We start from the raw sequence: 16748 nt of genomic DNA on the forward strand, positions 1-16748 counted from the left end.
AAAATGAAGACGTCACTGAATTAACACAAAGCGCAGCATTCACAGTCATTTTCACTCAGAATGCAAGAGGGAAAATTTCTGTTTGTGTGAGTGCCTAGTAGTTACTGTAGTCATTTAAGAAATACGAGATTTATGTCCCTCCTTCTTTCAGAGTGAAGAGTCTGAAACATTCCAGAAAAGTATCATAACAGCCAGGCTACAAGCAAAGCTTGAGGTTTGGAGAAAGGAAAAAGAACCAAGAAGAGAAAGTTCTCTCTATTTTTTCCTACCACAGTCTAGAAAGTAATGCAAGATATTGAAAATAGCGGTAGGGTGCGTTCTCATAGCTGAGTGGGGAGGCCACTCTCCTGTTTGAAATGTTATTTTTAAATTAAAGAGACAGTGAATAAAATATATGGACAGTAGTGGGACACTGGCTGCCTTGCTGAGCAAACTGAGATTTTGAACCTGGTTAGTCTCAGTAATGGTGTCATTATTTAATGATAGCAGAAAGTGCAGCAGCTGCAGAGACAAGCAGTTGAACCACATGAAGCTTGAGCATATGCCAGTCTAACAGGTGATAATGGAAGGCTAAAATTCCCTATGGCATTCCAATAAATTTGTTTCTGTCATCAATTAGTCAAGATTATTCCATTTAAAGAATTACTTAACAGCACTTTCCTCAAAATAACAACCCAAATAAGAATATTATTTATCCCCTCAAATATTCCCTAACTATTCCTCCAGTTAAAAATAGCTTATACATTAGTTAAAAAAAATACACTATGAAATGATAAAGTAATAAATGCACTTAAGAAATATTTTACATTTTTAATGGTATGGCATATTTTAGATTTTGAAGGTTTTGACTTAGCTGTACTGACTTAGCTAAGAGCTGAATCTTGTTTTCTGAAGAATTACAGTATGATTCCCAAAATCCAGAACTGAAACAAAAAGACTATTTACTAATAAACTTTCTGTAATGCTCATCTTTTTTGCTGTTATGCTGTGGCCTTATAAAAACTACTACAATTGATGTATTTTCAACTGAATTCTGGAAGTAAGCTCAGTGATCTTAAACCTTTGAAGGTCTGTCAGATAATATCTCTAGGCTTTTGGATTTTAGATAAATTTATTTAAGCATTCAGACCTTCTGAGGTTTGCTTATATTACTGTAAACACTAAGGATGTATGTTAATTTTTTTTCAAAACTTTGCCTGAGTTCATTACCAAAATTATAGTCAATATTAATTGCAGTTTCAAAATTGCATACGTTTCTGTGCAATTTTTCCCCTGGGATGTGTATATGTGCCTTTTTTGTAAGGAGAAAAAAAAAAAAGAAAAACAGAAAAAAAGAACGAACAAATTTTTCCAGAAAATGTACACCTGTGTAACTCCGTTTGAAAAACTGAGCTTTTAAAGTGTTTGCCATCATGTCTTATGGCAAACATACAGCTACAGTATGTGTAGTATATAATTAGCTGTTTTGTTCCCCTAAATTGAGATCACATGTGAAAACCTGTGAGATTTCACTACTGAACATGAGAGAGTGGTGCCTTTTGCAACACTAACCGTTTAGAATGCACCTCATTGTACTTATGAAACAATTCAAGAAGAATGCTTGTGGTAGATATTAGTACAAGTAATTCATTGTGCATACAAAATAATATGTATGTTTTTTAAAGCTGTAAATAATGAGCCTTATTATGATATGAAAATCCTAACTCATTTACAGGTACCTGAATTTGAAATGCATTTTTTCGTTGAGCTGTATGCAATAAGTGCAGGAGCGGTGTTGAACAGCAGTTCCAGATTTGCCCTTATAACAGTTCTTGAGAGTGATGCTCCTCATGGTTTAGTATACTTTGCTGTGGGATCTCGTTTTGCTGTGGCTCATAAGAAGGCTACTTTAATCAGTTTGCAAGCGCTCAGAGATTCTAGTGCGTCAGTAACCACAAAAGTTAGGTACAGTATGCAGGTAAGATTGACATGTTATTAAATCATTTTTTATTCTCCAAAAGAAAAAATGTGACTGCTATTAGCATTTTTTAGGAAATTTTTTTAGACAAATGTTCACTTGGCTCATGGATTATGTCATCCCCATTCATCTTTTGGAATGTGTATAATAGTAACACTAGACTGCTCTAACTGTTGGCTTTTTTTTTCTAAATGAGTGCCACATTATTAGTAGCAGATGATGATTATTCTCCTGTAGCAGAAATAGTACAATTGCAAAAACATGATTCCTTCCACTTTCTTACAGTTGCAACTCCAAAATCAGAACATAAGCTGGAAGAAAGTTCCTCTACATTTGTCATTGTAGTGATATAGTGCTTAGCCTGATTTACATTGAGTATGTTGGGTTTTATACCTAAAGGCATTATTTTTAGGGAGTGTTTTTGTAACAAAGCATTGTGTGACCAGTGTACTTTCATTCTCCTTTTTAATGCAAGGCTTTATATGCTATTATCATACTGTATGTGTATATATTTTAACTACATTGAATACCTTGGTGTTTCCATGGATTTATTATACAGGAGTTGGCCAGTGTTTTGGTTAGATTTTTGTGGTAAAAAACTTTCATGTTCTTTCCAGCCAAGAGGGAAGTGGTCATTATCCTTTAGCTATTAAGGGTGGAAGGAATTGCCACTGTTCAGTGTTTGCTTAGGGTAAAATATAGGTGGCAGTTCCTTTGCCATTTGTATTTCATTTAGACTGTAACAACGCTGCTTGTACAATTTTAGGTTTTGAGTACCAAAGTATTGGTACATGAGAGAGAAGAGATCATGGCAGACAGTAAGGATGAGGTGCTTACTGGAAACAGATGTTTATCTCATTCCTACAAAGATTTTTTAAAACATTGTTCCTGTCACTAATACTTTTACTACCACTTATTTCCCTGTTCCCTAATTCTCTGCTGGAAGAGAGAAACAAAAGGAAGGTTCTGCCTGGAATTAGCATAGGTGATATGAACACGTTCTAGAGTAAACTAGAACTCAAAACATGTCTTTCTTATGCCAAAAGTAGCCTTTACTAAGCTAAACATTTTCAAAAGCGGTCTAGTATTTCACACACACACACACAAAAAAATCTGTACTTTTCACAATATGAGATGTTTTTAAGTGATAGTATTGAAAAAATACATAAAATAAATATATAAAATATATATAAAAAATAGATAGTATTCAAAAATAATACATTTGAATAATGGCCCAGAGTGTTAGTTTCCACTTAAGGAAAGTTCATTATATTGCCAGATATAAAATCAAGGTTATGGCATCTGACAAAAAGAGCAAGAATGTGAAGAATGAAAGTATCTGCAAACCCTACAGGAGGTAAAAATAGTGATGCTTCACAGGGAAATGAAGTCATATGGCATTGCTAAATAAGTTAATCTGTCTGCCTTGCATGTGTATTCTATAGTGTTTGCTTTGCCTTTGGTCCTAAATGGATGGCTCTTGTTTTAACTGTTTGTCCTGGGACTCAGAATGTCATAAACTGATATTGTTTTGGGCACAGATCGCAAAACCCTCTCCTTGGCTTTTGTTTAGTTTTTACTTATCTGAAATATCTATCTGTTCCCTTAATTGAAGGATTTCATGCTGCAGACATAAACTTACTTTAGTCCCTGTGGAATTTACCTGGACTTGCTGATGTACTTATATTTTCTGTAGTATCTAGTCACCCAGAAAAGCTTTGTGAAGTTTGTCTGGGAAAAAGGAAGACAGAGATCCTGTTTACCAGTTTCAATATATATTATTTTTTCTCAAGGTTGTTGCTGACTACATGTGCCAGATTGGTACACTTCAGGGAGATATGTCTTTAACAATTGTGAATCCTGAGGATTTCGTTTTGAAAGGGAGCTTTCTTTTTTTCTCAACATTTAAGTTTTACCCGTTTAAAATACGTATGTTCAGCAGTGGCTATTTTTGAACAATTATAATTATCATAATGTTACCTAAACTCTTTTGGTTTGCTTTAAGGAGCTACAAAAACCTGAACCTATTGGCCGGACCTTCATATCTCCAGCTGTTGCAGGACAAGATTTTGTCAGATCTGAAGGTTTATTGACTTTTGAACCTGGACAGAGAAATGCTTTGCTGGATGTGACCCTGACTCCAGAGACAGCATCCTTAAACCCATTTCCTAAACGTTTCCAGGTTGTGCTTTCTAATCCCACAGGCGGTGCCAGAGTAGATGATACATACGCTATTGCTAACATCACCATTGTCTCAGATTTGGACTCCTTGTCTGTTTGGGGACTTGTTGATCAATTACATCAGCCACCTGATGACACCATTTTAAATAGAATCCTTCAGAATTTGAAAGTCAAAGTGGCTACAGAAACTACAGAAGAGCAACTTACTGCTGTAATGCATATAATAGATAAGGTAAACCTTTTTTGGGCTCCTTCTTGAATGACCCATGACTTTTASAAGGATGTGATAACACTTAGAATTGTGGTGGTTAGAATCCACAGTAGAGTCTAGGTCACAGACTGCAAATACAAAAATAGAAATTGTGAAATTCCACAGCTGAGGGAAGGAGTTTGTCTGCTGCTAGGTTAGGATGGTGGCAGAAAATCAAAAACCAAGTAGAAAGATTGAAAAGAACAATCAGTATTAATTTTGCATATGTATCCATAGCACAAGATTTTCTGCTGTTCCAGTTTTTGCTTTTGTACCATACTTTCAGAGAGCTTATTAGGATTTCTTGGTTCTCAGGCCACATTTATTTTGGTTTCAGCCCTGGCACATAACATTGAGGCCCAGGTTTTTTGCTCATATCTTCACCAACTGGTTACTGTCACCACACAAACAAAATCTCTGTGGGACAGCTGAAGTCCTCTAACCAGACATGCAGCTTGTCTTTCTCCTTGCAGTGGCTTCAAAAATTGGGTTGGTATGGTAGCTGAGCACTTCAGCGCTGCACTAAGAGTTCTGTGAAGGCTCTGGCACTAGCATTCTGGCTCTTTTGCACTGGTGAAATAATGCACAGGAGCAGGAAAACATTAAAGTATCTGGACAAAAAGCAATATAAAACAGTATTCATAAAAATCAACAGTTAGTTCATTACTGATTGTTGCTATTTTGAAATAGAAAATAGAGAAAGTAAGGTCAGAAATTCTCAGAAGGATTCAAGAATCTCTGATTTGTGAAAGAATGAAAAACACCACATGGTTTCTTTAATAATGAAATCCCTATTACTAAGCATATCTTTATGTAGTTTTGACAGTGTGTGTCCTGATCTTGGCAGCAGTGATTGGAAGGTGGAAAAATGTCTGGAACTTTCAGAATTAAAGTCGGGATAAAACTTAAAAATGTTACCAAAGTGTTCAACATGAGCAAATTTTATGAAGAGACTTCAAAATATATTGAAAAAAATATTTGATCATAGATTAAAATTAATGTCATTAATCTTAAAACTGAAAATAACAAGATAATAAAACGATGCACTCTGTAAGGGTTTATGGGAATCAAAAAATAATTGTCTACCTGGTTTTGTGCATAAAATGCTCAGGGCATTTTTTGTTTGTTTTGTTTTTTTTCTCTTCATATTAGGTAACAGATGTAGGTGAAAAGTGGTTACTCACTGATAAAGGTAGAAGTCTGTTCTATGAGATACTCTGCGCTCTGGCTAGTCCCAAACGCAAAGACACACAAGGATATAGTCTGCTTGCTGAGGTGACTGAGAAATTTGCTTTTTCCCTGTTGACTGGGATAACATGTGGCTCACCAGGGGAAAAGTAAGTAAACTTGAGTTCATAGTATGTTTTGGAAATACATGAGAATATACTGATTTAGTAATAAGAAACATTACGTGAAATTTTTAGATAAGGAACTTGCCTATCGTCTGATTACGATACTTATGTGAAAAGGTGCTGCATGCTATGGTAATCTTACAAAGCACTATTATGGCACTATGAGCTGGTGTCACAACTGACTGATGTTGCAAATGGCTGCTACACTGATAAGGGGTAGGTATAAAGTAAGAGTTAGGAGATTTTTAGACCTATTTGTAAGCTCAAATATGGTGTGGAAAAGGATTTGTTAATCTGAGAAAATAATATGCAATTGTATGGTAGACAACTATATTCGAAGACTTACATCAGAGTAGATAAGCCAAGATTTCTACCAGCATCCTTAATTCTGGCATTCTCCAGTACTGTGTGCTTGCCTTTGCTCATTAGAACATTATTTCAATTGTTTAAAACAATTTTATGCAGTTCTAAATTGTTCGTTTTATCCGCAAGTGTATAACACCTTGTGGTCAAGGTAATGGTCAAGGAAAATAGTTGGCTTTCAAAATAAATAACTCTTTTATGAAACAGATACTCTCAAATAGTGGATTTGTCTCATTATGAACCTATTAAACAACTTCATAGTTGAATTTAGAAAAAAAAAATTCAGAAAATCAGCATGGATGATAAATCAAATTTATCTTGACTTCTATTACAAATGTAGATTTTCTTCCTATTTCCTAAACTGTAGGGGATATAAGGTCTTTCTTAGTGTAGAAGATAGCAAATGACATAAATATCAACATTATCCAGAATAATACGTCCAGAACTTGCAATTTTTAATTCTTTACTCCAAGTCTTTTGTATTAGCTACTGGACCAAAGAGTGAAAGTTCAACTATCCATTTAAATGCATCTCTCCCTTCTAGGGTCATCTCTATATCAAGAAGAGGTTTTGTTAGCAGATCATACTGAGCAAAACTCAGGAGAAACAGAGAATCTGAAATGCATAACTCAGCCTCTCTTCTTTTCACAGACACTGAAGCTGTCTATATTAAGTACCATCAAATCTAAACATGATGGAGGAGCAAAGTATTACTTACAAATACATTTTAGAGTCACACTCTGACATAAAGCTCTGTTTCACTTACCAGCCCTATTGTTTTTCTGTTTCAATAGAGGTAAAAATATCCTTGACAGCTGCCCATACATTGCGATAATGGCTCACAACTGGTATCCTCAGCAAATCAATGGACACAAATTTGATGGAAAAGATGGGGATTTTATTCATGTACCAGAGCATTTATTAGAGGTTGCTGTTGCATTGTCTCCTCCTCAAGTTGGAAACTGCGAATCTGTACAATTCACAGAATACAGCAGCCAGCAGTGGTTTCTTACTGGTGATAAAGAACTTGCCCTAAAGAATAAGGTTTGAAAATAATGCAATTTACTTTTTTACCAAACTAGTTTGATTTAAATATTGAACAAAACATATTTAATATATTTAAAATAATTTGAACATTTTGTGTTTGTATTTCTGAGTCAAATTAAGCACTGTCTGTTGAATTTTAATATGTTTCAGATTTTTTCTATGAGTTTGAAGGGTCAGAGTTCACACCCTTTGAAAGATAACAATGCAGTTGTTTACCGGATTTATTCTACAGGAAGTCGGATTGTTCCACGAAAGTCTCTATGTCTCCTTTGGAATCAAGCTGCAGAAAGGTATTTTTATAAATCTGTTTAGTTTTCCAGTTTCTAAAATAAACCTGTATACTTGCTGAAGATATGATAGCTGTGATTAGATCATCTGCCATTATAAAATTGTTTCCTTTTCCCATTTGTAGCTTTTTTCTAACTTCTCTGGCCTTTGAACTAGCACATAAAACTTTTCATGCAACAAAATATGCAAGTATTCTAGCTCAGAAATGGCCAAAATGACTTCTACTATTGACTTTATACCAAAATATCCTTTAGATTATTTAGATTATTTGATGATGCATAAGGCAAAGCTGAAAGACCCTACATTTCAGAATAGCATTACATCATTAATATTGATAATTTTATGCTCTTTACAGTTACCTGTAATCTTTACCTCTTATCAGGCAATGCTTCAAATTAATTCTTAAAAAAATAAAGATTAAAACCATATTAAAACCACTTTACTTAGATTGTTCCTAATTTGCTGGTATGAACTCTTTTCTTTGATTCTGTGAAAGACACTGTGTAAATGAGAAAAAGACAAACTTAACAGGGTCAGACCAGCGATTTATCTAGACCAGTATCAGCTCTCCAGCAGTGGCTGCTCGTACTGTCATAAACCGTGGTGTAACCGTGGTTGTCATAAACCATGTTTGTATGTGTGTGCTCTTGAATGGCCCATTACTTGATTAGCCTGTGTCTTTACCTTTCACACAGCATAGGTTTGTGAATTCAGAGAAACTTATGCTCTGTATCGTGCTAAGATCTGGTTGGTTTAGACATAATTTCTTTAAACTGGCCAGATTATATCAGTCTGTGATTGACATAAACCCCTCAGAAAGGAGGGGAAGCAGAATTCACTGTAGACTCTCATCTTTTCTAGTCACTACATAATAGTGTACATTTTGTTTCTCACAAAAAATGGCTTAATATGTGACCTATATTATTCTGTTTTAAAGTCAATTCAGCAGTACCAAAGAAAACATGAATGTTAGGTTAAAAGCAACAAATRCTAGTATAAAATGTTCTCCCTAGTGGTGTACGTAATTCTGCAAGGTAAATGACCCAGCTTTTAAAAACTATGGTCAAAGAAATTTTTACTTAAAGAAAAATTTTGTTATTATATATTCATAAATATATTTAATCATTAAAGTCAAAACAGTGCTAATTTCATTTAAATGTGCTATTTTGATGACTGTACCTGAAAGATATAAAAGATGTAAAAAAAAAAAAAAAAAAAAAAAAAATCACTTTTATGTGATATTTTAGAAAACTTGGTATTTCAGGGCTAGAACAACAATTTTCAAGCCTGCTTTTTGCTTGAATTATACAAGTCCATTTCCTCCAATGTTTGTTAGATGTGTGTAACTGGTTTTGACAGCCCATAAATTGTCTGGTGTTGCTTCTTTGCATTGTTAAAAAAGAGTGCATTCAGACTTTCTTCTCTTGCACTGGTGCTCTCTCTCTTTTTCTTTTCTTTTTTTTTAATAAACAATTTGCACCATGAAAAAATGTGAAAGGCAGCTTTTTTTTGTTGTTGTAGCTGGTTGTCTGATAGTGGGTTCTGCAAAGTGATTGATGAGACATCAGACTACGTGGAATGCTCTTGTTCTCATATGTCCATTTATGCAGTTTATGCCCAAACAGACAACTTGTCATCATACAATGAAGCTTTTTTCTCTTCTGGATTCATCTGCATTTCAGGTCAGTTGATATAAGATAGTTCTCTCATTAATGGCAACTAATATTCAGTAAAATTAATTGTTAGCAATTGATGACAATCTTTTAGTTCAAGGAATATTAACTAACCTCATCTTTAAAAAATTCCTCTTTGCACTGCTGTTTGCATATTGAAAAACTTTCCCATTGGAAAAAAAAATCCTACATTGAAATCTGTTGGTTTTTTTTTTTTTTTTTTTTTTTTTTTTTTTTTTTTTTTTTTTTTTTTTTTTTTTTTTTTTTTTTTTTTTTTTTTTTGGTGATTTTTTTTTGAATCATACAATGAGAAGTATGTCATGTTCATTTTAGGGGGAAACTATAAAATCCTAAATCCACCTGTATCTTTAGCAGAAATATAGTCGTCCTCCTCATCAAATCTTTAGACACTACTCTTAAAATATTGTAACAGTTTAGCCTACTTCAAGTTTTGCCTTGAATATAACTTCAGTGTCTTTCAGCTGCTTTGGCTGGTTGAAGGAATTTCCTTACGTGACTCTATATAGCTAAATCTGGTGATCAACCAAATGCTTTAGATATAAGAACAATAAAAATAGTTATTTCCTCTAACATCTACACCTGGATGTGAAGAATAAAAGAGAGAAACATGATAGAGACAAGCAGAACATTATCATCTACCTGATTCTCCCATACTAGTTCAAATTATAGATAACTATGTTTGTCAGCAAACTGAAGGAGTGTGCAAAAGAATGTGTCCCCGTGTCCTGTAAAATAGTATACCTTCAGCCTTGGTGCATCTGGGGAAATGGAAAGACACAGATAACCTCAAGTATGTAAGAGTTAATTTACAATAAGGTTCCTTATGAAGTCAAATTTATGTGTATTTATAATGTTGTTATAAAGATGATGTAAATAGCTCTGTAGATTTTACCCCTTTACAGATCCCCTTAAATACCACTTTAACAAATCAACATTGTCATTATCTGGCATAGTGTATTAGTTTAAAGTTCCCATTTTTTATTCCCTTGTAGGTTTCACTTTGGCTATTATCTCCCACCTTTTCTGTACCAGATGTGCAATGTTTGCCGCTAAACTTCTCACTCACATGATGGTTGCTTGTTTGGGTACTCAGGTAAGAAAAGGGAAAAAAAAAAAGGCAGAAGTCACTAAAACTGATTTCAGTATATCCTCCTTTCTTTTTCTGTACTCTCATGGCTGTACCTGAACAGTCAGTCCTCATTTACTTTTCTACACCCTAAATATTTTTGGAAAATGTATAGTTTCAATTGAACTTTCAATATATGATATCTATATTGATTGAAATATAAGTATCATGTGTTCATGTGTTGAAAATTCAATGGAAATTACACGTTTTCCAAAAATATTTAGAGAAAAACTTACATGCCATGAGAACATCCGTCCAATATGTAGAACAAAAAAGTTTTTGATGGTTGGGTATTGAGACTAACGAGTCTCATCACTAACAGCATAGTTTTTAAAAACAGATTAATGCCAGTAGTCGTAAATTCTATGGGAGAGATTTATATTGATTAGTAGATGATGAAAACTCTCTTGCACACTTTCTTTTCTTTGTAGGAAAGTCAAATTATGAAACTTTTAAATAATAAAAGAGGATAAATTGTAGAAAATCTACCTGGTTCTCCAGTACTAGTTCAAATCGTAGGTAACTACGGTTGTCAGCAAACTGAAGGAGTGTACAAAAGGAGAATATGTCCCCCAGGGAAATTTGCAGTATCAGGGAGATGTAGATGTATAGATAGGATAAACAAAACAGTCCTATGTTATCTGTGGAAGATTAGCAACTGCCACATCTTTCAAACGAGCCTTGTACAGTGCCATGGTTAGATTATCCCTTTATTCTTGTAACCTCATATTATCTTTTTTTATTGTACAATGAAATACATTGATAATGACCATGATGACTGGATTTGCAATGTAAGGAAATAGAAATGTCCTGATAGCACTTCTAGAGATCACTGGATACCAACCTGGTATCTTTGCATCTTAGGACATAAGAATGTTGATGTCTCAGCCTTGATTTTTAAACATGTTAAATGTATACATGTTTTAATATTTCTGTCTAGCTATACTGAAAGCTAATTTGAACCAGGGACCTGTATTCTTCTGTCTGTATGCACAGTTACTAGCATGGCAAGGCTCAGACTTATCTGGGACATGTAGGCCAAAACAGCTCTGAAGCTTTATGGAGTTTTACAGCCTAATAATACTTTTTGTCAAAGTTTCTGCTTTTCCTTTGTACTGTATGTAGTCACCAGTGTTTCCAAAATTATTTGAAATTTTGCATATTACATAATTATACTTACCCGTGCTGCATTCTTTCTCTCTGTTATTTTTCCATTTCTTTGGCAATATTTAGAAATATAGAAGCTTGTTTCTTATTACAGTGAGTTTCTTGTTCCCAACAGAATTTTTTTCATTCTCCTTATAAGGATTCCATATCAGATCTTTTGGACTTACTAAAACATCCTAACTTCTTCATAGAAGTTTGTTTGCTATTTTTTGATACTGTTTACATAGTTCTCTTAAGACTGTTGCATACATTTAAACCTATTGAGTCACTGAATAATTTAGGTTGAAAGCGACCTTTGAAAGCTTTCTTGTTGCCCCTGCTCAAAGCAAGTGCAACTTAGATGAGTTTGCTCAGGACCCTGCACAGCTGAATTTTAAGCAGATCCATGGATGGAGATTCCACGAATTTTCTGAACAATCTGTTGCAGTATTTGGCTATCCACTGTGGAAAATGTTTCCTAATATCTACTTGGAATTTCATTTGTTTTGAATGTGTGTCCGTTGTCTCTCTTGCTATCAATGTGCATCTCCAAGAGGAGTTTTGACTCCTTATCCCTAAGCGCTTCTAATGAGTAGTTGAAGACAACAAGAAGGTTCCCACCTTCTACATTCTTAAGATTGAACTTCCCTGGGTCTTTTGTACGTCATACCATCTAGCCCCCCAACTATCTTAGTGAACATCCATTGGACTTGCCAGTCTCTTTCCTGTACTAGAAAGCCCAAATATAATCTGATGTGGTCTCACAAGTGCTGAGTAGAAGGGAAGAACAGCTTCCTTTGACCCCTGCTTAATACAGCCTAAAGTACAGATTGGCCTGCTTTGCCACAAAACACACTGCTGACTCATGTTCAACTTGTTGTCCACCAGGATCTCAGGTCTTGTTCTGCAGGGCTTCTGCCTTGCCATTTAGCCCCTTGTACTGTTACATGGAATTATTCTGTCACCAGATGCAGGACTTTGCATTTGCCTTCATGAGGTTTCTGTCAGCCCATTTCTCCAGTCTATTGAGGTTCCTAAGGAACAGCAGCCCCACCTTCCAGCATTTCACCTGCTCTCCCCATTTTGGTGTCATCCACAAATTTACCAAGAGGGCACTATACCCCATCATCCATGCCCAAATGCTTTAAATAGTATCAGCTACCATCTCAGCTCCTGAGGAGTGCCACTAGTAACCAGCCTCTAGCAGGATTTCACACTGATCACAACATTTTGAGCCCACCAGTACAGCCAATTTTCCACTCACACTTTGGTTAGGTGGATTTTAAGGTATCTCAGCCATTAATGGTAAAACTGTGACTATCATAGAGATTATGCTAAAGGCCTTACTCAAGTCAGGGTGGAAATTATCCACTGCCCCTGCCTGAGGCACTCATCTCCTTATAGAAGGCAGTCGGGTTTGTCAGGCGTGATTTTCCCTAGGTACATCGATGACAGCTGTTTCCAATCGCTTTCTTGTTCTTGCCCTGCTTTATAGCTCCCAGGAGGATTTTCTCTATAAATTTCCTGGGGACTACGGTTAGGCTTTCTGGCCTGTAGTCCTGAGCTCTTTTTTTCCAAGAGTAGAATAATTCATCTCTATCCCTAAAAGTCAATCAGAAGGAAGGACAAAAACAACAACAACAACAACAACAAAAAACCTCACCTGTTCAGGAAGTACTTTTAAACATGTTGTTATAGGGTCATTTTCAAAACTATACCCCAAGTGAAAAGTGAAGACCTAAGTGCAACCTGAAAAAATAAAAAAGTCATATGTTAAATAATGCCCTAAATCTGATTTTGTTGCACTCATTCCAGATCTTATCAAACTGCTAAATTTATGTGTCTCAGTTCTCAGGCCAGTGCTGCAGCTACTTTGCTCTAAAATGAGCCTCACACTGTTCCCTGACCCTGCCCTTCCTTATTGAAGTAAATATAGTGAAAACAGGTACAGCTATAGGAGATACTTCACTTAAACAGCATATTTAATCAAAATTTAATTTTCATAAAAATAGTGTGCCCAGCTCAATTGTTATTTCCAAAATACGCGTGGAAAAAACTAAATAGACATTAATGATAAGAATTTTTAAGCTGATCTAAATGGAAAATAAAATGTTGCTGCATTTCTTTCTCTGCTAAACACATCTTTCTTCAAATGTTGTAAGTATACCACTTTTAAATTTTGTTTCATATGCTGATGTGCAAAAATCAGCACAAAATACTTCAGTAGCATGGCCTAGCAATTCTTACTTGCTGAATATTCCAGATTTTTAAAAATATTTCTATTGGATTTGATAGATTTCTTTTCAGTAGACAGTGATTAAAGGCAACTTCTCTCACTTTTATGTTTTTCTCTATTAAGCATTTTAAGCGTGAAAGGGGTAGTTCGATTTTTTGTTTCTATCTTTCTTCTAATAGAATAAATTTTGAGAAAAAGTCAAAGTTTATATATAAAAAAATCTGAAATGTATGTACTTCACAGGAGGGGAAAATTGGGAATCTTTAATGCAGGAAAGAGTTACCGAAGGTAGCAGATTAAAAATAGACATGAATTTCTAAGAGTGTATAAGAGCATATGCTTTACCTTCTTCGTGTATGAAGGTAATACTGAAGAGTCAGAGATATCTGGGTTCTGAAATACTGGGTTCAAATCTAGTTATTGAAGGACTTTGAAACCAAGGAAGTAACTTCAGCGCGTGTACACAGATCTTCCTTTGCTGGCTTTATATTTAAATGCACTTTTATATGAAATACTGTTCAGGGCAGAAGTTATGCAGAACAACAAAGAAGGCGCAGTCCTGGAAGAGCAAGTTTCTTGGCACAGTTCCGTGCTATGTATAAATATCATAATTTATATTTTAATTGTAGTTAATTTTATAGAGACCATTTAGAAAGCCTCTTTGTTCTTTCCTTATTCTTCCGCAGCCCAATTATTCTGCAAGTTTACAGTGAAACTTTTGAAAGAGGGCACTTCAGTAGGGCAAACACTAATCTAAAGCTAGTTTAGAGAGGAAAGAAAGCCTGTTTGACAGCAGCCACTTACGAAGAGAATGTGAGTTTAAGATACAGGGAAAAGAGAAAGGACATGTTTGGCAGGAGAGTGTTGAACTATTTTGCTAGCTGTTCTGAACAATTGAAAAAGTTTTATCCAGTTATTTGTGTTGTGACACACTGGCATGTACTATGCCTAGAGAGAACTAGGAAGACTGAGTTTTAGAGGAACCTTGAATTAGAATATATTATATATGTGTATATATGTCTGTGTATGTATGTGTGTGTATAGTTATATCCACCTACTAATATTTGGAGAGTATACATAGAATTGCATGATTTTTATACAATTAAGTGTTTTGGATTTTTGCTAATTGATGATTAGAGTATGACAAGTATTTTAGGAGACTTCTAATCAGCTTGAGAACTTACTACATAAAAATCACTGCTTAATAATTTCTTGTTTAATTACAAGAAAAATGTTAGTACTTAGTGTTTATGTCTGGTAATATTGAGGCAGTAGTAGACATTGTGTTCATAGCTAGTAAATCTCACCCCATTCTACAGCATGAAGGAAGCTGCTATATCTTTGTGGATAATCTTTAAGACAATATACATAGATATGAAGAAAGAAGGTTGAAAAATTCCATGTGTTAAGAGCACAACATTCAGGAAGGTTTCAATGAATAATTAAATTACCTTTTAAATAATAATGTCAGAGAGAAGATACTCTGTTATAAACTTAGCTCTTTAAAAGAATGAGCACTAACCATTTTGGTATGTGCACTTATATTTTTACCAGAAAAATAATATTAAAAGCTTTTCGGGTGAGTTACATTGTTAAGTATATACTTGAATAAATACTTTTCCTCTAATATCTGCACTGGATGTTTATTCAGCTTGCAGTATTATTTTTCTTCTTATTATTTTTTTATATCATTACCAATGCACTATTTACTATCTGTAGGTGGCAGTCAAACCTTTTCAACACATTGCTGAGAAACTTGCTTTTCCAGAACTCTGCCTACTTTGTGGTTGTACACAATAATTCATTGACTCTGACACTGATGGTGAGTGGTGATTTACAGAATCCTACGTCCCTTTCGTTCTTCTCTGTGGATTTAGAGTTTCCAGTGGTAATGGAGAATTTGTAAAGTATTCAGGAATGGACATTGATCAATTTAGAATACCAAACGTTGGTGAATCTCACTGGAAAGAGTGAGAAAGTGGAAAGGCTAGAGCTTTCTGAACGTTTTTTTCTTTCCTTTCTAATATTTACTATTTACTCAGAGAGCTATATCTCCAAAAGATGTTATTTCTTGAATCATTAGTTTGGCATAGTATTTTTGTTTGTTTCAACAGCATGCTGTATTATTAAACTTAATGCAGCAAATCTCTCAAAGGCAAAGGGAAAAAAATTAACAGGCTGAGGTTTGGGGTTTCAGAGTTAATTTAGATGATGATTTATTTATTTTGAAGAAGTAACTTACAATGTGAACTTATTTCACAAGCTTCAATACATTCATACTAGTCAATAAAATTCTCCTTTTAAAAAAACAGTAAATCTAAAGTAGCATCTTTTATTAGGGGTTCTTGCTTATGGTTCCTTTGCTTTTTTCCTGGGACTTCTCAGGCAGAAATATATGAGTATGCACTGTATAGGTGGTTTGTGCTCAACTTAATGCATCTTGCCACAGCAGATTTCTCTGTGCATGTATAGGGTCTTGTGCAGCACAAGCTCCCTACGTTCTGTATTTCTGGAATGCACTGAACTTGTGCATTGCAAATGACATGAACATGTGATAAATCTTACCTTTTGGTTTATTGTGTATAGGCTGTTGAGTTACTCTTTATATGTGCAGTAGTCATTTCTCTGGAATACTTGAGCATCCACAATCTGATTACAGCAGTAGTTGTGTGCAAATGGCCATCTGTTCTGGCCAGTAACACGAAATTCCAGTCTAACAGTGAAAAAAACAAACAAAAAAAAACCAAACAGAAACCCCCAAACAAACATATAAACAAAAAAAATCTGGGGAAAACTTGGATCTCTACCTTTGTCAAACAGGCCTATATTTGCTAATTTAACCAGTCCTCAAGCTTCAGTAGCACTTAGCATCATCATCATGTCTGTAATACTTGTCAAGCTGGTAAGCCACATTCATCCTACCATTGCCTTTGACAAAAATGCATGAGGAGAGTTGTACTTCCTGTGTTCAACTGCCTGAAAGCTGTGAATTATTCACTCTTAGAAGAAATAAAATTATATATGCCAGTTATATGCTTTTTAAGAGGAAAAGGTACAAACAATCCTATTTTAACAAAACTGTTAAATATTATTTAGAAATGACTTAAA

The 16748-nt window shown here is 34.7% G+C and overlaps 1 protein-coding gene across 1 annotated transcript in view; it reads left to right on the plus strand.

Annotated features, from left to right (window-relative positions):
- The window catches only part of ADGRV1 (adhesion G protein-coupled receptor V1), a 273263-nt gene that overhangs the window by 115742 nt on the left and 140773 nt on the right, over positions 1-16748 (plus strand). Inside the window, exons 79-85 of the mRNA XM_085305143.1 lie at positions 1715-1957; positions 3963-4370; positions 5541-5725; positions 6898-7147; positions 7301-7440; positions 8960-9120; positions 10125-10225. Coding sequence (XP_085161269.1) covers positions 1715-1957; positions 3963-4370; positions 5541-5725; positions 6898-7147; positions 7301-7440; positions 8960-9120; positions 10125-10225 — 1488 coding nt within the window. The remainder of the gene's footprint in view (positions 1-1714; positions 1958-3962; positions 4371-5540; positions 5726-6897; positions 7148-7300; positions 7441-8959; positions 9121-10124; positions 10226-16748) is intronic.

Source organism: Rhea americana, unplaced genomic scaffold (genome assembly GCF_003343005.1).
Source record: "Rhea americana isolate MKP2758 unplaced genomic scaffold, rheAme1 scaffold_216, whole genome shotgun sequence".
NCBI classification, from domain to species: domain Eukaryota; kingdom Metazoa; phylum Chordata; class Aves; order Rheiformes; family Rheidae; genus Rhea; species Rhea americana.